Source organism: Leuciscus leuciscus (genome assembly GCF_965113295.1).
Source record: "Leuciscus leuciscus genome assembly, chromosome: 16".
NCBI lineage: Eukaryota > Metazoa > Chordata > Actinopteri > Cypriniformes > Leuciscidae > Leuciscus > Leuciscus leuciscus.
The window spans coordinates 36,281,618-36,308,366 of NC_138740.1; the positions used below are offsets into that span (position 1 = coordinate 36,281,618).

At 36.4% G+C, this 26,749-nt stretch overlaps 1 protein-coding gene and 1 long non-coding RNA gene across 13 annotated transcripts in view; one reads left to right on the forward strand and one right to left on the reverse strand.

Moving 5' to 3' along the window:
* Positions 1-26,749, forward strand: part of rapgef1b (Rap guanine nucleotide exchange factor (GEF) 1b) — a 44,996-nt gene that overhangs the window by 12,446 nt on the left and 5,801 nt on the right. For 2 of the 12 annotated variants that reach the window (XM_082141568.1, XM_082141563.1), the window contains exons 2-21: positions 7,581-7,723; positions 8,599-8,777; positions 8,944-9,100; positions 9,183-9,271; positions 9,353-9,502; positions 11,196-11,258; positions 12,230-12,350; positions 13,059-13,245; positions 13,848-14,324; positions 14,977-15,182; positions 16,808-16,963; positions 19,673-19,828; positions 21,950-22,036; positions 22,114-22,199; positions 22,291-22,387; positions 24,075-24,150; positions 24,323-24,407; positions 24,491-24,583; positions 26,366-26,551; positions 26,636-26,720. In XM_082141568.1, coding sequence (XP_081997694.1) covers positions 7,581-7,723; positions 8,599-8,777; positions 8,944-9,100; positions 9,183-9,271; positions 9,353-9,502; positions 11,196-11,258; positions 12,230-12,350; positions 13,059-13,245; positions 13,848-14,324; positions 14,977-15,182; positions 16,808-16,963; positions 19,673-19,828; positions 21,950-22,036; positions 22,114-22,199; positions 22,291-22,387; positions 24,075-24,150; positions 24,323-24,407; positions 24,491-24,583; positions 26,366-26,551; positions 26,636-26,720 — 2,879 coding nt within the window. The remainder of the gene's footprint in view (positions 1-7,580; positions 7,724-8,598; positions 8,778-8,943; positions 9,101-9,182; positions 9,272-9,352; positions 9,503-11,195; positions 11,259-12,229; positions 12,351-13,058; positions 13,246-13,847; positions 14,325-14,976; positions 15,183-16,807; positions 16,964-19,672; positions 19,829-21,949; positions 22,037-22,113; positions 22,200-22,290; positions 22,388-24,074; positions 24,151-24,322; positions 24,408-24,490; positions 24,584-26,365; positions 26,552-26,635; positions 26,721-26,749) is intronic. The other 10 variants (XM_082141571.1, XM_082141569.1, XM_082141572.1 and 7 more) reach the window with 7 other exon arrangements.
* Positions 1,320-4,534, reverse strand: LOC309478239. Its single transcript, XR_014198895.1, has 2 exons — positions 3,612-4,534; positions 1,320-2,556 (listed from the first exon to the last, which is right to left on the reverse strand). It is a non-coding gene; the product is annotated as an uncharacterized lncRNA (long non-coding RNA).

Consider the following 26,749-nt stretch of genomic DNA (forward strand, 5'->3'; position numbering starts at 1 on the left):
GATTCATGTCGAGATTGAGACGCTCGCTCTCACAAGAGCCTGTTAACCAGATTATAGCCTAAGATGTACATTCTTGTGCATGATGTGTTTGAGGGACACAAAGTGACTGTATTTTACCTGTCAGTATCATATCAACTAAATCAGACATCTGGATGAAATGCACTTTTTGTGTTCTCATAAAACAAAGAAACTTCGTGCATGTAAAAAAACAATTTCAATAAAATAATTCCTGTTTGTCTATCACAGACCAGGCATCGATTGTGCTGTAATGTTTTTTAAAACAAAAGGCAGAATCATGTGAAATTTGAGCTTTTCGTGTTTTATTTTTGAATCAGAATTGTATAAATATTATGAATTCAAAATATCGTCAGCTTCCTAAAATAATTGCCTGAGTCATTTTTCAATTAATGGTTCGGTTTTTTGTGTTTTCTGAGAAACCTGAAAAAATTACATGGGTAATTATTTTAGGAAGGAGACGATATGCTTGTGACCATTCATAAATGAGTTAAAATTTGCTTTTTTATTGTTAGTTATTATTATTAACCTGTAGTTTTTGTAGATTTTAATTTAATTGTTATTCTATTCTTTTAATATCATTATTTGGTTTGTTACTAGGTTTTGTATTTTTCTTGTATTTGTATTATAGTTTAAGAAACAACGATTTATTTATTTATTTTTATCAGGAAAACTTTTTTGTAAGATTGACCCAGAACTTTTTTAAATTTATTAATTAACATTAACTAATAAATTATTAATGGAATGTTATTAATAAATGCTTTAAATGTATTGCTCATCGTTGCATTAATTATACTAAACGAATGAGACCTAGTTGTAAAGTGTTACTAGATTGATGATAATTTAAACAGATCATATATTTTTTTACTTAGTTTTCATATAGTATTAGTTTTTGTATTTTTATTGTGTTTGTATTCTACTTTAAGAGATGCCAATTATAATCAGGTAATCCTTGTTTTGTAAGATGGACCCAAAAAAACTTTTACAATTTTTATCACATGTACAAATAAGGAATATTTTATAGAGTTATAGATATTTATTTTACTAAGGTGAATTTTATTAAATATGTGTATTTATTTATTTATTTAATGTTGAATCTGTATCTACCATGAAATAGCCTGTGAAAGCTGTAAAGGCAATAAACTTAAATATTACTACTACATTAAGACTTATAATTTGGCTTTGTTAGAAAACAGAGTATCTGCTCTAAATTGTATATTAATACTTTCCTAATATTTCTGATTGTTATATGTAAAAAATAGCAAGTGTTTGTATTTTGTAGTTTAAATAGCAAAATGTAGCACTTTGTGTGTTTGTGTGTGTGTGTGTGTGTGTGTGTGTGTGTGTGTGTGTGTGTGTGTGTGTGTGTGTGTGTGTGTGTGTGTGTGTGTGTGTGTGTGTGTGTGTGTGTGTGTGTGTGTGTGTGTGTGTGTGTGTGTACCTACTTAACTATATTTTGGGGACAAACTTTTAGCCAGAAGTGACCAAAATCTTTAGGGACGTCCTCGTTTGTAAATCTGGTATAAAAATAAAGGGATTACAGTTTTTTTTATTTATGCAGAAGGTTTTCTGTGATGGATAGGGTTAGTGTAAGGGGAAACAATATACAGTTTGTACAGTATAAAAACCATTACGTCTATGGAATGTCCTCATTTAGATAGCTAAGTAAACGTGTGTGTGTGTGTGTGTGTGTGTGTGTGTGTGTTATACCCATGACTCAGTGTTCCAGAGGTCAGCGCTCTTTGTTGTAAAGAGGATGGGCAGCACAGGAAGTGCTCCTGTACACTAGAGCCAGACAGGAAGTTGATGGGTAGGACTGAGGCCAGAGCAGGAAGTGGTGGCTGTGACCTACAGGTGACATGAGTTAGGAGTAATTGTATGTTTGTATGTGTGTGCTTTCGTGCTGAAGCAGACCTTGAACCGGAGGTTGGGGAACGCAGTCTCTGTGATGATGGGGTCACTGGTCGGGAAATGATGCAGGATTTGACCGGGGCTTCCTATTCCTGAATTCATTTTTCTAGCAACTGCGCTTGTGTTCAGACACACACGTGTGTTGTTCATTAGTCTATAATGGACATGGTTTGAAGGCTGTAGTTAGACCAGCTAATAATATCTGATGCCTCCCTCTCTGTTTTTCCGTCAATCTATATTATCAGCATTCCATTAAAGACAGTGAAAACACTCCCTCAGGCGGAGAGAGAGCGAGGGAGCGAGGGAGGGAAGTGTGCTATAGTTGATCTTTCAGAGAAGTACATTAGCCTGTGTGTAGAAATGTTCTGAATTTAAGTGGAATTTGATTGACATCATAATTTACTCAGACTTGAAGCACAGCATCAGGGTTACCCATAATGCATTTCAGGCCTATTGCCATTGCTCCTTAATGGGCTAAACACGAATATTCGTGCTCTTCAAATTCTGGTTTTAAATATTTAAAATATTATGTCATTCAATCCCTGTGCAGTTCTTGCTTACAAAGCCTTAAGGAAACATTCAATAAAATGTGATTTCTTTCAAGTTCTGTGTGTTTTATGCGAATGTTTACTTAAGATTAAAGGTAGGGTAGGTAATCATTTAAAAAAAAAAAAAAAAACATTCCAAATTTGTTTAAACTGTCTTTATATACCAATACATAATTAAAATGTAAGTACTCTGAAAAAGAAAATATAAAAATCGAGTGACTGTAGACCTTTTAATCTGCAATAAACACAGCTCATTATTTCCATTCACTCCACCCCCTCCCTTCTGAGCTCCTTCCAAAGCCACGCCCCCAAAACACATGAACGCGCGACGCCAAACGCTCAGGCTGGAACAAGACGCATTTATTACCTGAGACGAGTGGAGAGGAGCGCAGTACATACAGTGACATCATGTCAGAATCACATGTAATAAAATACCTAACTTTATCACTATGAATATAAACAAATAAGATTTATTTTAGTACTCACTATCAAGCTAGCATATCGATAATGGTAAAGTTTGATTCGGTAACGAGCTATATTTATAAGGCAAAACTAAAAACAGGTTGCATTGATACACGTTTTTCCATTACCATCAGTTACACTGTGATGAAGATGAATTTCGTGTAAGATTCATAACATATACGGTGTTTTGCATGTAAGAGTTTCCATGATGAAAACATTGTTGACTCTAATGAAGACTAACGTACACTCCGAGTCCGGAGACAAGTACCGCATCGTCGGTTCGAGGACAGGTCCGGGGTCGAGGGTGAAGCAGAGGAGGTCGTTCAAGAGTGCGGGCAGGGTCCGAGGAAGTAGTTTTTGCCTTGTTTGCCTTCGCTGACTGCATATGCAGGTGCTTTGAGCTGAATATTTCCGGGAACGGTGACATGTGATGAGTGCACGCAGGGCAGCGCGCGCAGTGGGGCTCGGGCACGAGACATGAAGGCATCTGATTGGTTCTTTACATTCGCACCGAATGGCAGTGATTGGTCAGAGTTTTTACTGTCCTGCAGCTGCTACAGAGGTCTGATTTTTTTCATTCCTTTTTCTAAACACATAATGTATTGACTACTATCAGGATGGAAGGACCATTTCACCCAGTATAAAAAAAAAGTGTTTCTGAACAGGATTACCTACCCTACCTTTAAGTTAAGAGACATGAACAAAAAAGGGAACTAAATGAACCACAATTATTTGGATGACATTAATCGCCTGCGAAGACAGTGACAGTGAAAGACTTGCAACAGTTTTAAATAATAATGAATTGACCAAACCAAAATTGTACACTTAACATAATGTAATTAGTCATGTTAATGAGGGTCTTGTTGATCCAGTGCTTTCTGACGAACGATTTACACTAATCATTGTTTGTTTTATTTGATCAACTCTCCTTTTTCAGTGTATATATGTGTATTTTAATAGTACGTGAAACTTTTATCTGAATACACCAATAATCATTTCTTTTTTTTTCTTCTTCTTCCAGTTTTTTTATTTTTTGATTATAAACACAAATAAGAGTGTAAACAGTGACAAAAAGCATAGATAATTTGTAATACAACCATTAGAAACCAAATCTTACTCCTTACCCGCCAGGCCCAACTGTCCTAATTAGGACTGTAAGAAATAACTCTTAATATACCAATAAGCATTTCTAACATTGTTGTTGCATGACATTGCATTTCTAATTGGGTGAGCGTATCCAGTTGTAATCTCTGAAATAGGTTATATTTAAAACAGTTTTGTCAAAAACATCTTAACTTTTGGCAGTCAGATCCACTTATGAGTCACACTGGACATGGAAGGTCAAGTGGAGCACTTTGCATTCATCATGGGACGAGGTATCCCACACAGGGCCAGATTTACTGACAGCTTGCTTCTGTGCAAACCCTCTTTTGCAGTTACTGTCAGGATTTACTAAAGACAGTGATAAATTAGATCTGAAAAGGCATGGACAGTTATTTTTGCCTTGTCCATTTGTAGGAGTTTCTCTTTCAGACACAAAATTTCATCTTTCCCTTCTTGCATCCTGTAACAAATCTTTCCCTTGCAGGTCTAAATGACTCGAAGCCCTAAAATTATATTTATTTATTTATTTATTTATTTATTTATTTATATATATATATATATTTTTATATATTTATTTATTTATATATTTATATATTTATTTTTATTTATTTATATTTATTTATTCATTTTTATAATGTTTTTTAAAAAAGAATTGTGCTAAATTTTTTTGCGATTGTTTTTTTAATACTTTTTTATTTTATATTTATTTAAATTTCTAGATTTTATCAATAAATAATATAATATAAGCAATATATTATAAAAAAAAAATTTTAACATGAGCTGTTCTGCTGGGTCCTAAAGTCGGTTCCTTCAGTATGCATTCAGATACACGTGTAGACATGTAAAATAATATTTTGGTAAAGCTTTACCAAAAACTTTTTTTTTTTTTAATGTTGTTTTTGTCTTTTTCTGTGTACTGAAGCATTCCTCGCATTCCATTCATTTCTAAGGGGGTCAAATTGACCCGCGAGGGACATATTTGTTACTTTTTGTAATTTCAACCACATAAACTCCTAGAATCCAGTACATTTTATAGCATAAAACAATGTGTGTGTGTGTGTGTATTCGTGGTTTAAGTGCTACAAAAGTCCCAAGGTCTTGGACCACTCCGATGAACAGTAAATGTTTTAAAAATGAGTTTCGGGTCAAAATGACCCGAGGCAAAGATGAGGGTTAAATGAATCATGTAAGGTGATTTAGTAAGGTTTGTGCTAGTCAATTTACTGGTATTTGCGCCATTAACCAGACGCGAATTTGTGCTGCTCTTGGTAGATTGCGTTGGTCATTATGGAAATGATCCGTGTTCGTCAGTTCATTCGAGTCGTCAGTAGATCACGCGGAGAACTTTCCACTCCCATCGGCGCTGTTTTGGAATTGCGTTTAGTAACTCTGGCCCATAGTCTGTTGCGGTTGCAAACTGCACATTTTGTCAAATGTAGCAAGTCATCTGGGCATTCAATGCATACTACATACTACTTTAAAAAAATAGTAGGTTGTATTCTGCGTGCGATTCTGGTAGTAGTTATTCTTCACTGCACGTAAAGCCAACCTTTAAATCGCACAATGCTAGATGTCTTCTTGAGTCAAATCTGCATTAACTTTGCATGATGCAGCCACTTACACAGAGATTGATTGGTGAGTGCTGGTGTGTGATATGGATCTGTAGTATGGATTTTAGTGGTGGTTACATTTAAAGTACTACATTACCCACGCTCCACTGCTGTTCTTTTCAGCCTACAGGCCTTAATACGCCCACCATGCATGCGTGTGTGAGAGGTTAATTAAGTGTTGTATGTGTGTGTATTAGAGCATAATGGCTCCACCCATGTTAGTTACAATACAACTTTTCCGTTTTACCCAGAAGGCATTGTTCTGAGCACGCTCTGAACGGAAAAGGCAGAGTCCCTTTCTGCAACAATGGCTGTCAACATGCACACCAAAACACACAAACATGACATGTAGTTTCCTGCATTTTTGTAACCCAAAAAGTTTTTTTTCTCATGAGGGGTCAGAGGTCAGCTGTACATCCATGTGTTTGGAGAGAGTGTGTATGATTACAGGCCGTCCAAACGAAGTACACGCTTCTTAAACACACACTTTTACTCAGAGATTCCGGAAAATACACTGATAATCGTTTGATTTTGGTTCATTCACACTGCCAGTGATTTTCTGAAATCTATGCGTGCATTCACACACCTTAAAGATACGTGACATCAGGATGTTGATGTTAAGGTTGCTTATGATCTGCGATTGCTCTCGAGAAACCTTTTTTTTTCTGATTCGATCATAAACTAGTGGATCGCGTACCGTTCAACTAAGCTGGTGAACGATCTCAGCTTCAGCGTCGTCACTACGACACACCCCTTACGGCATCGGTCCTGCCTTTCGTTCACACAGAGAGCGTTCCGGGGCTGATCCCAGTAATGTTACTAGGTCCCCATCCTGGGATCAATCCCGGGACGTGTTTGTGTTCACACAGAAGGCACTGCAATTTTCTGGCAATTTTCTGGGATCAGCGCTCTGTGTGAAAGGGGCTTAAACAAACAGGACAACACACTTCCACGGGGGCCTCAAGATCATTTAAGATCATTTAAAATAAAACAAAACAAGCATTAAAATAAGCTAAAACAACTCAAAAAGGTTGAGATAAGGTTTCCTGCACCAGAAACAGTCATAATTGTTTGTTTTTTTCGTGATCATATTCCACCTTCTCTGACTCCTCAGTTTTGTCTGGTAATGCTACTCATGCTGAATTCACACACTTTAAATCTTTAAAAAGGCTGTTTTGCTGCTGTACCTTTAAGATTTCTATTGAGAAACGATCTATGTTATTATTGTGTAACCTTTCCGTAGTGGAGAGGGCTGAAGTTCCTAAATATTGAGTAATTGTTGTGTAAATGTGGGCAGATTTATGTAAATGACCTCGTTGTTGTGATGTCACAATCGCAATGATTTCTGAATGAGCTGTGCAGTTTACATTCTGTCTAATTGTGCATGTGAGTATTATTTAACAGATATTACTTTGAACAGGATGATAAATTAAGAAATAGCTGTGTGTGTGTGTGCGCGCGCAGAATCTCTCTCTTTCTCTCTGTAATTACAGACCATAAAATTCCAATTATGATAAAACCCCACAGACGAGGATTCTAGTTTATGTAATTGCCTGTGGGAGCACGTTTGTTTGGTGATGTTTATCGCCAGCACGGCTTGTATGTGTTCATTTGTATAGTTGAATTGTGCTTATTATATAAAACGACTCTGATCTTGCATTGATTGCTGGTTGTAAGTATCCCACCCTCCTTTTTCAGTGACAGATCGTCTCTCTAAATGTATCTGTCATCTCTCTGATAACCAAAACAGTCAGTTTGTCAAAGATAAAGCCTTAATGAATTTCCTAAAGCATCTGGGGTTTTTTTTGGTCTGTGGCAGATTTTTAATTTTATTAATTTTTTATGCAAACACTTTTTTGTGTGTCCTTTTGATATGTAAATTTTTGTTTTGTCTTGTGAATTTATCCTTCTGTGTTTTGTTGTTTTCCAGAATCCCAGAAGTCTCACCTCTCCTCTTTCACGATGAAATTTATTAAATTTAATTCCCCGAAGATTAAAAGAACTCCATCTAAGAAAAGCAAACAGCTCCAGCCAGAGCCTGCAGTGAAGACTCCAGAGAAACCCGTCAACAAGGTAAAGCAACTCTACTCTTTCCTTTTGAGTTACTCTACCATAACTCTACAGTAGTCAGTATTAACTTTCCACTAACTCTATAGTTACTCTACTGCTGCTCCTCCACAGTAAACATTACCTTTCCACCCTCTTACCTCTACAGTTACTCCAAACTCAAGCCTCTCAACTTTACAGCAACTCTACGGTCGCTCTACATCAGTGAACAATAACTCTCTACTTTCAATTCTGCAGTAAATCTGCTGCTCTACCACAGTAAACATTCACTTTCCACCCTCATATCTCTACATTAACTCTACTAACCTTCTGCATCAGTGCACATTAACGGTACACCCTCTTAACTCTACAGCAACTCTAGTGTTGCTGTCAGTGAACATTAACTCTATGCGCTACTGCAGCTCTATCTCTGTAAAGATTATCTCCACATCTTTTTAGCTGTAGAATAACTCTGCTGCTGCTCTATCTCAACTCTATTGTAACTCTGTTGCCAATCTGTCACTGCAAACATCGACTTTACATCCTAATTAATCTACGCTCAATTCTACAGTAAATCTACTGCTGCTCTACCGCAGTAAACCTTTTTAGACCTTCAGATCTCTACAGTAACACTACTGCCTTTCTACATCAGTACTTTAACTGTATACCCTAACTCTACAGCAACTCTAGTGCTGCTCTCAGTGAACATAAACTCTATGCTATAAGTTTTAGAGTAGCTCTACTGCAGCTCTATCTCTGTAAAGATTATCTCCACATCTTTTTTAGCTGCAGAATAACTCCACTACTGCTCTATCTCAACTCTACTGTAACTCTGTTGCCGCTCTATTATCGCAAATATCAACTTTCCATCCTCTGTAAATAATATGAATGTCTTTTAACAGAAGGTGAGTCGATTGGAGGAACAGGAGAAGGAGGTGGTGAGCGCTCTGCGTTACTTCAAGACGATTGTGGACAAGATGAGCGTCGATACAAAAGTTCTCCAGATGCTTCCTGGTTCAGCTAGTAAAGTTCTGGAGGCCATATTGCCTCTGATGCAGGTAGAGGCTCGGGTACAGCACAGGTGAGAGGACCAGCACTAACTATGGTTTTTCAGCATGTACCATGGTAATACCGTGGTAATCTTTAAAATATCTTCAGGTACCATATTAAATAGAGTGGTGTATGAATGGATTTTACAGCTTGCATGCAGCCTCTCTCCATTATTCTCCCTCTTTATCTCTCCGCAGCTCGGCAATGTCCTCCTGTCATAACCGCGTCTATCAGAGTTTGGCGAATCTCATTCGTTGGTCCGACCAGGTGATGCTGGAGGGCATCGACCTCGACGACAAGGACACCGTGGCAACCGTCACCACGGTGATCAAAGGCGTGCTGGATGGTGTGAAGGTGAGGGGATGAGATGTGTGTTTGTGACAAGGTTAAAACAACACTGGCATATTTATAACTGGAGTGTGTGCGTTTGTAACAGGAGCTGGTGAAACTCACAATAGAGAAACATGAGCAACCGTCGCCAACGTCCCCCAACAAACCAGCGCCTCCTGTGACCAAAGCTGAGAGGTACAGTCATAAAGGCCCATATGGATTTATCAGGTTTGCATAGAGATTGTTTAATAATGTTTCTCTCTCTCTCTTTCTCAGTGTGTGTGAAAATCCTCTAACTGAACGAGAGAAGGCGATCCTGAGTAAGACCACGCCCATTGTCACGCCCACTGACAGCTTGACTGACATGTCTGAAGAAGAGGCTCCGCCCAAACCTCCTCTACCAGGACTCAAACTGGCAGAGCACAGGTATGACAGCGTGACTTGGAAATCTGAAGTTGTTGTTTGTGCTTTCAGAAGACGAAAAAAAAAAGAAACTGATAGATTCTCAAAACATATTTTTAAAAGACATATTAAAAAGATATTATTCTGGGTTAATTTTTCATGCTTGAAATCAAAGACTTGAGTCTGTTGCATTGTAGGATTCACTGAATACAAACTGAAAACTGCAAGTATAGTGAATGTTAGGCTAGACTTCCAAACTCAGACCTTCATTTTGGTTCTGTCTCAAATCATTTGATACCTCACTGTTTCCTTTACAGCCGACAGATTAAGGTAAATACGCTTGTGTGTAGGATGCATTGATGAGGCGAACATCAAGTATACTTTAGGTGTGTATCCTCAGGGAGTATATTAGCGTGCAGTGAGCAGAATAATTTGCAGTATGTAGTATATTTAGTGATGGTAATTTACATCATGTTCATTTTTAATCCTGCTTTCTTCCACAAGTAAGTATCTAAATATATTTGAATGAAAACACATCCGATACACACACACACACACACACTCATGTGACGGCATCATCTCTCGAAGGCGTTTGGCTTCCGAGGCAGAAGTTTTTTCATTTACTTTTTGTCTGTAATTAGAGACATGCGAGTAGTAACTGTATCATACACACTTTCTGTGAAGGGGAATTACAGATGGTTGTGAGTTATTTTTGCCGTTTGATGATAAGAGGTGTGTGTGTGTGTGTGTGTGTGGAGGGTGTATGAGATCATGTTAGCTATAGACTTTAGTCAGAGTACATGGCATACTTAATTTAACATCAACGAAAACAAGCTGTAGTTCATTCAAAAGATCACACTTCTTAAGGTCACATTTAATTCTTACTAAGTTTTGCAATGGAAATGTGTGTAAATGCTCATTTCCAATAAATTATGTACTAATAAATGGGCTGATATTTAGGCATTTTATGATTACCACAATTTCAAGTCATTTTTATATGTGATTTCAGTTAATATAAGGTAAATAAATGTTAATTTAATGTTAATATTTAAAGTACATTTCATTTTGCATCACTGAGTCTGGATTTTATTGCCTTTTTTTTAAAATGTCTGATAATCCATATTTCTTTATTTAGTTTTTTTCTGCGTTTAGAAACAACTCAATCAGCATTTTTATAAACCACCTTTATAATAAAAATATTTTGCATAGTCAACAAATAATTTAACCCATTTAATTGGCAATATGTTTTGTCCTAGGCTCTTTCTCGTTGTAAATGTGTGTTTTGTGCTCATATTTTAGTGGAAAACCCAATATTAAATACCTGATCAAGTGGAAAAAAAATTCAAAGTGTTTGTCAGTATATCTGTATTTTAATATATAACAGCGTGATATCGGCCATCAGCCGCCCTGCGCTCTAGATTTTACATCACACCAGCCATTGTTAAACCCACAGCTCAAGATATTGAAGGAACTGTACTTCCGTCTCTCTCAGCCTGAATTAAATCTGGCATCTGTTCTAATTAATGTCTCTTTGTTTGTTTAGCATTTCAACCACTGTATCTGTTTCTCTCTCCATCATCTTTGTGTCCTTCAATCACACATCATCTTTGTCTTTCTGCATTTTCTGGTTTTCATCCATTTTTTATTTTTTTTTACTGGAAATGTTTGTTCATCTTCTTCCTCTTTACTCTGTGATCGATTGGTTGTCATGGGACAGGAACAGGATGCAGTTGTGCTCCGATCCTGTTGCCGGGCAGCGGAGGGCCACGGCGATGGAAACGTACGTTAGCCAATGGTGTACTCCTGTGTGCATTTTGACATCACACAGTTACACCGCTCGGCCTCTCTGATTGGACGGTGGCCCTTACCTGCATGTGGTTGTGTTGCATTGTGCGTCCAATTGGATTGCACGTAGCAGAGTGACGACCAATCAGAGGAAAGCCTGATTGCATGGCTGACCAATGAGGCATAGTCTATAAATCCTAAAAGAATGTGAATGGAATTTCTAAAATAATTTGCCGTCAATCTTAAAGGATCCTAATGGGGATAATTTTGAAATAAATAATTTCGAAGTTGTAAAGAAAACAAATATTATTGGAATATAACTTTCTCTGTTATTAGTTTGATTTACTAGCAATTTCTGAGTGAAAATTGTTTCTGCTCCAATTTCATTCCAGTGTAGTTTCCAATAGGAATATCATAATTCTCAAAAGAATATTTCTTTAGTGCATCAAAAGAGAGTTTTCAGGATCTTTCAGATAAAATGAAACCCGATAAATGTTCAGTGAGATGAAAGTGTTCCTAAAATCCTGTAGGATCTGATTTGATTCTTAGAATATTCTAATTTAATCCTTTTGGATCTTATGAAATAGTTCCAAATTTTAATAAAAATTCCAAATGGAATCCTGTGCACATTCCTTCAGGATTTTTGCCTAGAGATGCATCCCGCTCTAATCCTTCCCACTGGGTGTTCTATGATTAGTTTATTCTAATGTTTCCATGGTTACCTGGTAGAGCTTCATTGAAGTGAAGAATTGTCAGGGAAACCCAAGATCCGAACTCACCGCCCACACATTCCACTGCTGTGCTACTTTTATGTGTGTGTTATGTGTGAGTGTGTCCAATTAAATTCCTGGCTAGACCCTCGCTAACTGTGTGTAGACTGTCTGTGCTCGTTTCTTTTGACCTTGTTACATTGTTTGTTTCATACTTGTGAACTCATTTGCATATTTATGCATATTGTGCCCATAGCCCGCCCGCTCTGCCTCCCAAGAAGCGACAGTCGGCCTCCTCCCCCACGCGTGTTGCCGTGGTAGCGCCGATGAGTCGAGGATCATGTGGTCTCAACCTGCCTCCTGGAGCTCTAAACCAGGTACGGCTCCTGATCACGGCCTTTGAACTTTGACCTTTTGTAACAACCTTGATATTGTATGTAATATTGAATGGTGTTTGAATCTGTATTTTTATTGTTAACTGAAACCATTGAAAGCATTTTTGTTAATTGAAATAAGGTAAAATAAAATATAAATATTTGATAAAAAAAACTAAAACTAAATGAGAATTAACTGAAATAAGTTTAAGCTGAAGTACTTAAATGACTAAAATTCTAATAATAACTATATAGAACTATATAGAAATATTTGTGCTGTCAAATCGATTAATCACATCTAGCATAAAAGTTTGTGTATATATATACACACACACACAAACTCACACACATACATAGTCACACACACACACACACACACACATACGTATTTACATATACACAAATAACTTTTATGTTAGATGCAATTAATTGATTTGACCGCATTAATATATAGAAAAAAATAAGAAATATAGAATTTTATATTAATTAAAAATATTTTTTGCATAATTTGAAAAACAAAAAATTTATAAAAAATCAAATAAAAAGAGATTGCAAAATAAATAAAAATACAATTAAAGTGGAAACTGATATAAATAAAGCTAATTTTTATATTGTGTATTGTAACATGACTGGAAGTGCTTACAGTCCAGAGGATTCCTGTACAACATCAGTGTGATGATGATGATGTGGTTGCATGTTGTGTGGTTAAAGCAGCAGGAGTTTGATGTGGATCTCCTCCAGAGGCGTTTCTCCGGCGGGAGCCAGTCGTACGGTGGGGATTCGCCTCGTCTCTCTCCCTGTAACAGCATGGGAAAGCTCAGCAAGTCCGACGAGCAGCTCTCTTCACTGGAGCGAGACAGCGGGCAGTGCTCTCGCAACACTAGCTGTGAAACACTAGGTATACACACACTAGGTATACACACACTATTACACTGTTTGGTTTCTCCCTCCATTTCCGTCACCTGATGGAGTTTGGGTTCCTTGCCACGGTCACCTTTGGCTTGCTTACCTGGGGTTTAAAAGACACTTAATATTCATTAATATCATAGATTTTGACACTATCAGATGTGAACAAAACTTGAACTGAATTGAGCTCAATGTCTTCTGTAGAGCTGCTTTATAGCTGAATCAAATTTGTGTTCATAATTGACTAATTTTGCAACATCGACACTGTTATTAATCAACATTTGAACTGACTATAGCTGAATAATATCACTATTGTATTCTGAAGCGCTACTTATCGCTGAATTGAACTCATTTCATAATTGATGAAGTTATTGAACTAAGTGAATCAACTCTGTCAATAATGGCACTGTTTTTAGAGCTGTTATACAGCAGAAAGTTTGCATCATTTATTTTGTTATTTTCCTGTTTATAATTGTGAATCCGAATTGTATAAAGAGCTACATAAATAATGACTTCACTATTATGAATGTTTGAGTAAAAGTTGAAGGTTTTTGTAAGCTTACCTTGATTTGATCCTCTGCTTTTTTTCTATAGAGGGATACGATCCTGATTACGACTTCCTACATCAGGATCTGTCCGTCTCCGACCCGTTACCGTTTCCCACCGGCACTGGCAGCAGTCTGAGCCCTCTCCCAGAATGCCACGGGGAGTCTCAGTCATTAAGCCCCGCCCAAGCCCCGCCCACCCACCCGCGTTTCAGTGCTCCCGTCACCAATCAGGCTTCCCTGGACTACTGGACTCCGCCCCTCACACCTGGACAGACCAATCGCGTGCATCCACCCGCCCTCCCCCAGAAGAAGCGACGATCCGCACCCATCTTATCAGCGTACCCTCTTTACGAGCGCCTCCCATCGCACTACGATAACCTATCAGAAGAGGAGCAGCCCACGCCACCGTTCCCGCTGGTGACGCCGGTGTCGCCCCTTCCTCAGGTCAACGGTGGAGACGAACTCTCACAGTATACGGACGCCGACAGCCCGCCGCCGCTACCAGAGAAGAAGGGCAAACAGAGTAAGAGGAAAAGCTGCACAAAAACTGAAGTGATAAATTCGCAGTCAGAAGAAATTTTTAAGAGTGAATCTCTTGAAATATCATCCAGGATAACGCCTGGGTCTTATTTCACCCCATATGAAATACATAAGATATTATATTTTGAAAATGAAACCAATTTTTTCAGGACCTTTAGGATTTTTATGCATCGTCACATGATGTGAAATCATTCTAATATTCTGATTTGGTCCTCAATTGTTATTATTGTTGGTGCTTGTTTATCGATAATGTTTCTTATTATTATCAATGTTGAAAATATTGCTGCTTGCTTAATATTTTTAAGGAAACTGTGATGCTTTTTTTTTTTTTTTTTACATTGATAATAATCAGAAATGTTTCTTGAGTATCAAATCATCATATTAGAATGATTTCTGAAGGATCATGTGACACTGAAGACTGGAGTAAACTAGTAAACTACTTTAAATAGTAACAATATTTCACAATACTACTGTTTTTACTGTATTTTTGATTAAATAAATACAGGCTTGGTGAACATAAGAGACTTGTTTAAATGATTAATTAATCTTCTGAACGGTAGTGTATACAGAATTCAAAACCAAGCAAATGCCTCTTTTTTTTTTTTGTATGTTCAACTATGTATTTTTGTCTGTAGTTCTGCAGTACATGCAGTTTGTGGAGGATTATTCGGAGCCGCAGCCGTCCGTCTTCTATCAGATGCCGCAGAACGAGAGTATTTACGAGCAGCGGAGGAACAAGCGCTTTCAGGAGGTGTACGGCTTCAACGACTCCTACAGCAGCTCAGACTCTGTGCATGAACCCGTCCCGCCGCCAGCGCTGCCACCCAAACAGAGACAACTGGTGAGTTATCATCCGGCGCATGTTATCAGTGACCTGTGCCTGAGGGCATTGAGCATGGAGCGGGTCAAAGGTTAAGCTCTGAAAGGTGAGAGGTCAAACTGAGGTTCTTTAGATTAGGCCACATGTGACTGGTCTGGTGGGACACGTCAGGGTCACTGTAAAGTCAAGTGGAAAACACGGATTAACTATGTTTTTTTAGTGTTTTTGTAAAAGAGTTAGAGATTAGATTAGATTCTTTACCAAACCGGAACTGTAGGGTATTTCTGCCACTTTATTTCAATGCTCCACTTTAGACAGTCTAATAACTAGAAGTAACTACATGTCAACTAACTCTCATTAGAGTATTAGTAGTTAGGGTTTGGGTTAGTAGAATAAGTTGACATGTACTTTAAAGTTACTCATAGTCAGGAGAATGTCTGTCTGGGAGCATCAGAATAAAGTGTTATCAGATTTTAAGCAGACAGTCTACTAATGCTCTAATGCAGGGCTATTCAATTGGCGACCCGTGTGCCAAATCCGGCCCCAAATCACCTCCATCCAGCCTCCGCCACCCTCCCCCTGTTTTTGCAAATTTTGGGAAAACGTTTCTCAGGTCAGTCGGAGCGCTTAAAGAGCTGTTTTTGAGCATCAGTCGGCTTCGTTTTTTCTTTGCGTTTACTTCCGGTCCCGGACACCATTATTAAACACAGCGCTGCGACATCCAATGAGAAGCATTATCATTTGACACACACCTCTGGTACAAACCACAAATCACTCGATGATTAAACTAGTTTTAAATCGGATGAAACAGCCTCAACATTCCCAACAAGACTGATGAGGGAATCAGGAGAAACATAGTGCCATGAACGAAGAATGCCCCAAATCACCACCCTTATTTACCATGAATTTACTGTAGTAACACTGACCGTATTTACCATGGTTTGGGCAGAAATGTGCATTTTTATATTAATTATTATGTTATAGTCATTTATATTGCATTAGATTTATTTGGTAGGTAGGGGAATATAATTCAATGTTATGAAATTATGAGATTATGGCAGTTTGTTCGTGAAGATTTGTGTATAGATTTTACCTGTGTTTAGGCGTTTTTATTATATAACATATAGATTCATAATATCATAATATCATTTGACAGTGGTAGTGAGTAGCCATGCATGGTTTTACCTGTGGTTACCAAGTAAGTCTCACCGTCAGAGTATTTTAATTTATGCCTATAATAATTATAAATAAAATAATTCTTACCAATATCTATGAGCTTGTATAATTCATATATTTGTACCAAGGAAAATAGTTCTACACGGCTGTAAATTATCAAGTTTTTATATACTATGGTCTTTTATCTGCATACTGTTGGGTATCAAATACAATACTTTTACTTTTTAGGTTTACTTTAGCTTATTTATTAATGTTTTTTTGTTTTGTAAAAAAAAAATAAAAATAAAAATAAATATATATATATACACACACACACACAAACACATGTTGCCTTTAAACCAGCTTCTACTTTTTTTCCAGCTGAGTTAATATAACTCTCTTTGCTTTTCTTTCTTTTTAACCTGATTTCTTCTTCTTTTCTTTCCTCTGTCTCTCTTCTTCCTGTTCCATGTTTCTGTCTTGTGCTCTAGGCCTCCTATACCTCTCCTTCTTCATCCTCCTCTTCCTCTTTTTCAATTCTCCCTCCTCCTGCTGGGCTTGTGGAGGAGGCGGAGCCTGCTCTTGGTCTCAGCCTATCAGTGTCTAACTCCTTCCTCAGTGGCCACGCCTCTTTGACCACACCTGTGGTGAGTGAGCAGTTTAGGAGTGGCGTGAAAACAATTAAGAAGGATTTTTCTTTTTTTTTCTCTTTCAAATTTTTAAGAAGTTAAGTGTGTTAAGAAGAAGTGTGTTAAGTATTTCAGGGCTAGTATTTAATAATAAAATTAATGTATATACAGAATACACAGAATATAACATGTTTCATGAATGAAGCCTATTATACTCTTTGTACGTCTGCATATCATCAGTGTGTTCTGGTCATTTTGTGTGTGGTTTCGGCACACATGTGCTCTTCATATGGTTTTGTCATCATTTTTAACATGTCTCCCTGGGGTGGTTATTAAACCGCTGTTCAGATGTGACTTAAAGATTATTTATGGAGTTTGCGCGTCCACTTTGCCCTTTTGGGTTTTATTTGGTGACTTTTGGAACCAGAACCAAAGCTGAATTAAAGTTTAAGTCTAAAATCTTATCTAATCTTAATTTATCTGATTATCTGGGTTTAAGGTTTAAATCCATGGCTTATCAAAATTCTGTTTAATCTTCATGTAGCATTAAAGCTAAGATCACGGCTGCCCCTCATACATACATTAGTTTATTGAATAACTCTGGCCTCCAGTTGCATTGGATTCACTAACACCTTCTAGTGCTTTATTAGACACTTTTTTTTTTATTACTTTTGCTCAATGCATCAAAGGTGGCTTGTGTAGTCAAACTTTTGATTGGCATAAATTTGGCATATATTTTGTACACAAAAAAAAGGTGAATTATTTCATATCTTTTTATGTCCAGAAGTTTTTTGCAGAAATTTCTCTCATAGCTCTTGCCACATGTTTCATGTATCTCACGATAACTTATGAAGAGTTGTGATATTTTGTCTAGAATTTCAGATTCTACTGTTGATAGTATCATCCATAGAAAAAAAAAATTATGTACGACCAGACATGACATGTTTCTAGCATAAAATGTTTCTGTCCTCACTGAAAGTGTGTGTGTATTAATAGCTTTAAAAAAATGCTATGATGAAAATATACGATGAAGATGCTGAAAGAGTCTGTTATTGCTAGTGTTATTCTTGTTTACTAAAACTATTAAGTCATTTTTCATTGAAATAAAGCTAAAATAAATGATAAATATAAGAAGAAATTATACTTATATAAGTTGAAGTTAAAGTACTAAAGTTACTACATCTGAAATAAATAGAAATTTAAAGGGGTGGTTGATTATGATTTCACTTTTCTAACTTTAGTTAGTGTGTAATGTTGCTGTTTGCGCATAAACAACATCTGCAAAGTTACAATGCTCAAAGTTCAAAGCAAAGGGAGATATTTGCTTTTAAAGAAATCGCTTATTAAGGACTACAACAAACGGCTGGTAGAGACTACACAACATTCCTCCCGGGTTAGTGACATCACCAACCCTAGAATTTACATAAACCCCGCCCCCAGAACACGATTTATAGATTATCAAGACAGAATATGCTAATCAATGACTAGAAGATAACTACACATCAGCTACATAAAGTCATCAACTAAATATTCAGAAATGTCCTGTTGCTTCTACATGTTGTCACTTCTTCTTGAGTCTCTCCATCATTGTCTGACTCCGGTTTGAACATAAAAGGCTAAACGTTTTTGAAATTTTCAGTGCATGTCTGTGTGAGGTAAAATGACACAAGCTGTTGAAGCTCCGCCCTCTGTGCCGGGAGCAGCAGCTCATTTGCATTTAAAGGGACAGACACAAAAACTGTGTTTTGCTCACCCTCAAAAAGTGACAATTTTAACATGTTATATACAAATATCTGTGGGGGTATTTTGAGCTAAATCTTGTGAAAAGGGCATTATACCACCCCTTTAAGATAATTAAAATTGAAATAAAAATCTAATATGACTTAAGCACATAATAAAATAACTATAAAATATAAAAAATATAGAAAATATAAAAATAAAAGCTAACTCAAAATATTAATAAATACTACACAGGTTGTTACCGAGATCAGCAAGCTGTTATTTGGAGTGTTTCTCCCTAGTGATGAGTTTTTTAAACTAGTTTGTCATGGTAACGGAATCTGGGAATTGTGCTGGAATGTTCTGTGCTCTTGACCCTTGACCTTAGAGGTCAGAGAAGAAGCAATATGATGTTTATGTGTGTGAGTGAGGGAGTGTGTGCCTAAGGAAAGACCGAACCATTTCGTTCAGTAAAGTGTGTGTGTGTGTGTGTGTGTGTGTGAGGCAAGATTGTGAGGCTCCATATGTATTTTTTCCCCCTCTTTCTATCTCTTTTCCTCACTCCCTCCTCTGAGTCTCTGTGGAATGCTTACATTCCAGAATGTCACAGATGGAATAGAATGGGGGAAGCTCTTCCCGATCTCTCCGGGAAACATGTTGGACCATGTTTGTTGAGCTGTGTGTGTGTGTGTGATGGGATGAATTGGAATGTTGTTGCTGGTGTTCCAGGCGAGTCCCTGCAGGTGTTTTAATCCCTCTAAGCAACATCCGGAAGTTCCGCCAGGATTTGACTTGTCCAGCGTTGTGTTGTATTGCCTGATAGAGTTTGTTCTCTCTTTAGTGGGTGGTTAGTGATTCAAACTCGCTGTCCTGCTATTTTACACAGAATAGAACATATTTCCATCTCCGTTCTCCTGTCTTTTCCCTTCTTTTTAGATTTATTCCAAATACTTCCTCTGATTCCATCTTTCCTCTCCCATTTCTTCTCTTTTCTTCTGTTTCCACCAGTCGCAGAGTTCTGACCCGGTCGCCTTGACCAATGCCGGCAGAGCTCTAGATGGTGGTGGTGGTGTCTCTAACGGGTCCTTGACCAGCTCTCTTGTCTCTCTGGCCGTCTGTCTTCCTTCTGAGTCTTCTCTTTCTGACTCGCTTCTTACCTCCGCGGTAAACACACACACACACACACACACACACACACACACACACACACACACACACACACACACACACACACACACACACACACACACACACACACACACACACACACACACACACACACACTCAAGAACACACACACTCACTCAAGAACACACACATTTTCAGTAATTATCGGAATATGGGCTTCTATTGTTTTTAAATAAAGCAAATAATAATAACTAGTCCTTAATAACCATGTCTTTGCATTTCTAACTAAAAATAAAACATTTATTTATTAACTATTTTGGACACACTTTACTTAAAGCCTTTATGTATAATAAAAAAGGCATTAATAATGCCTTGTTATGCACCTTATAATACATTTGTATGATCTTGTGAATAATTGTAACCACCATTTGTACAGATTTATAAAGTTTAATTCTTCAAAACACATAACCAATTTCAGATTTAACAAAGAATCTACGAATATTTTTTATGCATTTTAATTTGGGTTGCGATTATTTATAAAAAGATATAATGCATTATAGCATGCATTATGAATACATTTACAATGTTTAAAACATGAAGGCTTTATGTAAAGTGTTACCTCTATTTCTTCCACTTAAGACGTCACCAAAAGGAGGTGCAGTTTTGTCTGAAAAGCATAGATATTTTATAAACACGCATGAAAAATGATACTTTATCTCAGCTTTCCCTGAAAATATAATATGGACTGGAGCATTATATCCACTTCCTTATGAGTGTTTTGTTGTTGTAAAAAACAACCAAATAAAGCATTATGCAAGAATGTTATATTAAGAAAATATTGTAAATGTGTGTGCATCGATGCCATCTAGTGGTAAACATAGTCTATATGTCATTTCTGTCTTATAACTTCGGTTTTTAGTGAGTTATTCTGAGTGAAAAAGATAGGTGTGCTATTGCTTTTTGAAACAGATTGGAAAATTTTCACATTTGGGACAATAAAATGGGGTCCTGGGCAGTATTATTTTGATATTAATATGCTATTATAGTTTCTGTTAATATTTTGGATTAGATTCTATTTTTCTATTTTCTGTTTTCATTTTATTTTAGTCATTTTGTTGTTGTTTTTCTTCATTTTTACTAGTTTTGAATAAATAAAAATCTCTATATAGTTTTTAGTTTTACATGATGATGGAAAAAATATGTTTCAATGCTCTTGGGTTCTTGCGCAAAAATTTTGCGTTCCCCTGAGAAAACAAATGTTTTTTCCTCCATTCTCATATGTTTTTCCATCATCATGTCCCTTTAGGGGTCCGGAAGTTTTAGTTAATTTAGTACTTGGAGAAATATTGCCTTTGCCACTAACTGCAATGAAATAAGTTTGTTTTTTCAAGTAATGTTTATTTTATTTAAAGTAATGTAAATGCCTTTTTTATGCTTTTAGATTTAGGGAACGTTTACACGACGACAGTGTACCAAAAAAGGAAAAGTTTTTCCTTCGCGTTTTTGGCGTACAGATGACAACGTTGTCAAAATGATCCCCATTCACACGAATCCGCGAAAATGACAAAAACGCTGTATTATTCATGCCAGGCCAGTAGTTGGCGATGTCACTTTTTAAAGAAACACTACGCGCCTATAGACTGAACACGTAATACTCATGCGCATGATCTCACCGCTTTCACGAATTCGTGTTTTTGTAGTTTACACAGAGACGAGAACGGTATTGTTTTATTAAAAAAAAAAAGTTTGTGTTTTCAGGCGCACAAAACGCAGTTGTCGTGTAAATAAACGGCCAAAATTTCTACTTTTTTTTAAACAATTTTTGGTTAAAAACAGTCATGTAAACGGGTACAATTTAAATAAAAATGTAAAATAAGTTGATAATACTAATAATCCTGGTCCTGAGTCGTATCTAGAGACTAGACTATCATAAGCAAGCTCTCTAAGCTCTCTAGCAACCATCCTTAGCGTAGTGCATGGAAAATCTAATTTCCTCAGAAAATGTAAACACTTGTTTATTTATTTTGTGTGTGCGTTTAGTGGTATTTTGCACAGGTTTACTGTTTATGACAGGCTTAAACAATGTGTGTATGAAGGTGAATATTGGATTCCTGTCTGTCCCAGTTGTGACGTTTGTCCCTGTTGTTATTGCTATAGAGTGAAAGTGTTGATGAAGGTGGCGAGGGAGAGTATGTGAACCTGTACTCGTCCACACAGGCTAACGGAGACAACACACACCGCACTGTAAGTGCCCATGTGTGTCATTGTGTTAAGGTGTGTGTGTGTGTTTGGAGTGTAATTATATATTTTTAATTCTTCAGGACACCTCTTCATGTGATGATGGGCTTCAAGACCACACCCCTCACATACCCACGTCCAATAGCAAGGAAGCATTGTCTAAGGACAGGTATGAAATCAAGTCTTTGTTGCTTGTGTGTTGTGCTTTGAGCAGGTCAGAGATGTGGGAATGTGTGTGTGATGTTTTCTCTCGCTCACAGGCCGAAAGAACCCAGTCATGGTCAGATAGATGATGTTGATGAATTATCCCTCATTGATCATAATGACATTATGGACCGCATCACGCTCAAAGCAGAGGTAATAATGCTCTTTCATGAACTGTACAACACCTTTATTACACATCTTAAACCAAACGCCAGGAACAGTGAAAACCTGGAAATATTAGACTTGATTGATTGATTGATGCATTTCTGCTATTTACTTTTGCATTTGTGCATTTATTTTTTTCATTTATTTTCTCATTTTTATATATAATTTGTTTTTTTATTACATTTAAGTTTGTTTTGTTTTAGTTAATTTGGTACTTCAATTTTAACTAAATGAAAATGAGGAATGTTGCCTTAAAAAAATAAATATTTTAAATATAATTTTATTTCTGTTAATATTTATTTTATTTCAAGTAATGCAACTTATTTATGGTTTTAGTTAACAATAATAACCCTGCTCCTGGGTCGAAATCAATAATAAATAACAAAGTCATAATAAAGTCATAGAATTTTTTATAGATATATTTTTTAATATAGTTATAAACTATTTCGTCGGGTAGAAATGGGGGAAATGTCTTTAAAATTGTAAAACTTTTTATCCTTTAACGAGTGATAAGTCATGGAAATTAATGTAAAAAGGGTTGGAACTCTGAAAAATTGTTTAGCATTAAATTAGTAGTTACTTAACAGATAATAAAACTCTAGAAGTACAAATAGTATGTAAATAGAAAATCAGATAAACATAATTTACAAACTATTGCTGCACAATTAATACATTGAGAATCGCAATTTTTTTGTTGTTGTTGTTTAAAATAGAGATCACAATTCTGAATGAACAAATAAACAAAATAGCATGTCATTTACTAGAGGTTCTGGCAAAATGTTAATTGCTGCAGTATATTTAATATGAATATTAATGTTATCATTCATTTTAGTTTAATTCATAATAAAAAAAAGTGATTCAATGAATCACTCATAAAGACTTCATTATTGGATAAATCAGCGTTTTTGAACGAATCTCTTGATTGAATAATTTAATGCGAATAAAACATTTTAACAGTCACTTGTCGCCACCTACTGGTGTAATGATGGCATTGATACAATCGTTATTCGAAGTGTCAAGTTACTTTCAAAAGGTGATTGACTCTATTTTGATTGCTACTGTAGACATCAGTGTTTATATCTGAACTATAAACTTTTTAATCCAAGCACTTCTGTGATCATCTGAATTATTGTAACACAGAAATAATAATACTGTGTGGTTGAAAAGACTGAGAAGCAGTTTCATACGTTTACATGCTTTCTTTGGATCAGAACGCAGATCTGAATGAACCGCTGTGATCGTGCTTGTCAAAGGTGTAACAGACATTTTCATTAACTGTGCAGCTCTACACACTTACCAAATATGTAGACATGAAATATTGTTAAAAATATGTTTCATAATGGGTAAAGAAAGAGGAATCCGAGTGATATGAGAGGCTTTAAACTAGCTGGAAATCTTGTGCATGTATTTGATGTGTTTTTGACAAGGTCAGAACTGGAGTGTATTGCCTCTAGTGTTTCGGGTGTAATTCTGTAGTGGTTGATGGTTGAAGTCTTAAACACACACACACACACACACACACACACACACACACACACACACACACACACACACACACACACACACACACACACACACACACACACACACACACACACACACACACACACTGGTGCAGTGCCACGAGCTGAGCTGCAGTAATAACTCTCTCTCTCTCTCTCTCTCTCTCTGATAGAATGATGATGGTCCTGATGTGAGAGCCGGTTCTGGTGATATACTGTTAGTTCACGCTACAGAAACAGACCGCAAAGGTAATTCACATCCTTTCTTCATATGAAGATTGTTCAGTACTATGCATTTGTGTGTATATGTGATGTTAGCATGTGTGTGTTAGATTGATTTACTCCTACAGTATCTGTGTGTGATGGAGGTTTGCTGTATATCTTGAGTGTATTTGAATTGTTTACCTCTTGTTTGTTGTAGATTTGGTGTTGTACTGTGAGGCTTTTCTCACCACCTACAGAACCTTCATAACACCAGAAGACCTCATTAAAAAACTTCACTACAGATATCCTTTCAATCGCATGATCTGTTAGTAGCAGTCAGTCTACATGTGTGTGTGTGTGTGTGTGTTTCTTAACTCCGCTGCACATACACACGCTTCTGTCACAGTCCAGACACCTTCAAGAAGCGTGTCAGTAAAAACACGTTCTTCGTGCTGGTGAGAGTCGTGGATGAACTCTGGTGAGTAAATGCATTGTTTTACACGTGGATTAAAACTACTTAGAGGTTAGCTAAAGGGAATACATATATACATTAACAATGTTGTGAATATACAGTACAGGTCAAAAGTTTGGACACATTACTATTTTTAATGTTTTTGAAAGAAGTTTCTTCTGCTCATCAATCCTGCATTTATTTGATCAAAAATACAGAAAAAAAATGTCATATTGTGATATATTATTGCAATTTAAAATAATTGGTTTTCAATTTATTATACTTTAAATGATCATTTATTTCTTTGATGCAAAGCTGAATTTTCAGCATCATTACTCCAGTCTATCACATGATCCTTCAGAAATCATTCTAATATTCTGATTTATTATGAGTGTTGGAAACAGTTCTGCTGCCTAATATATTTGATGAATAAAAGGTTAAAAAGAACTGCATTTATTCAAAATAAAAATATATATTTTAAATATTTTCTAATAATATAAATCTTCTTTACTATCACTTTTTATAAATTTTACACATCCTTGCTGAATAAAAGTATTGTTTTATTTTTAAAAAATTTAGAAAAATTACTGATCCCAAATTACTGACCAGTAGTGTATATTGTTGTTACAAAAGATTTCTATTTTTAAAACATTTGCTTCTTTTTTTTAACTTTTTATTCATCAAAGTATCCTAAAAAAGTATCACAGGTTATGAAAAAATATTAAGCAGCAGAACTGTTTCCAACTTTGATAATGAATCATCATATTAGAATGATTTCTAAAGGATCATGTGATAGACTGGAGTAATGATCCTGAAAATTCAGCTTTGCATCACAGAAATAAATGATAATTTAAAGTGAAAACCAATGATTTTAAATTGTAATAATATATCACAATATTAAATTTTTTTTCTGTATTTTTGATCAAATAAATGCAGGCTTGATGAGCAGAAGAAACTTCTTTCAAAAACATTAAAAATAGTAATGTGTCCAAACTTTTGGCCTGTACTGTATATTAACTATGTTGAAGCTATTTAAGCGGAATATATGTTTTTAATTTTATTATACCATTTTTTTTTTTTTTTGTCTAAGCATTTTATTATATGTGCCACAAACACAGTTTTGGGACTTTCAGAATCGAACAGAAACATGAAGCAGCACAACTGTTTTCAGCGTTGATGACAAGAAGAAATGTTTCTTAGCATATCGGTTTCAAGGAACTTGATCAAATGATTAATGGATTAATTAATTGAGACATTACTCAGTAATGTTCCCAGATGTTTCTTCTTGTGTCTTTTGTTTGTAGCGAAATAATATTGAAATAAGGCTTTTTCTAATTGAAGAGCTATTTAGTGTATACACTATTGAATATATTTAGCACTTTTTTAAAAGAAGTCTCTTCTGCTCATCAAGGCTGCATTTATTTGATCAAAAATACAGTAAAAACGGTAATATTGTGAAATATTATTACAATTCATAAGAACCGTTTTCTGTGTGAATATATATTACGATGTAATTTATTCCTGTGATCAAAGCTGTATTTTCAGCATCATTACTCCAGTCTTCAGTGTCACATGGTTCTTCATAAATCTTTCTAATATGATGATTTGCTACTCAAGAAATATTTCTGAATATTATCAATGTTGAAAACAGTTGTGCTGCGGAATATTTTTGTGGAAACCATGAATAGAAAGTTCAAAAGAACAGCATTTATTTGACTCTGTCCATTCTGAATAAAGGTATTAATTACTTTCCAAACTTTTGGATGGTATTGAATGTGTGACTGATCCATCCTGTGATGTGTGTGTCAGTCTGGTGGAGTTGACCGAGGACATCCTGCGGCAGTTGATGGATCTGGTGTTTCGGCTGGTCTGTAACGGGGAACTGAGTCTGGCGAGGGTCCTGCGAAAGAACATCCTAGATAAAGTGGAGCAGAAGAGGCTCCTGCGGCACGTGCACACGCTCAAGCCTCTCGCCGCACGGGGCGTCTCTGCCAGGTAAAGGTCAAAGTTCAGGAGTCATCTGGCATGTTCTCATCTTTGCACGTTTGTTTTTGTGTTTAATTGGCTCTTTCTCCGAAGGCCCGGCACGCTGCATGATTTCCGCAGTCATGAGATCGCCGATCAGCTGACGTTGCTGGACGCAGAACTCTTCTACAAGATCGAGGTGACAAACACAGACTGTTTTATTTTGAT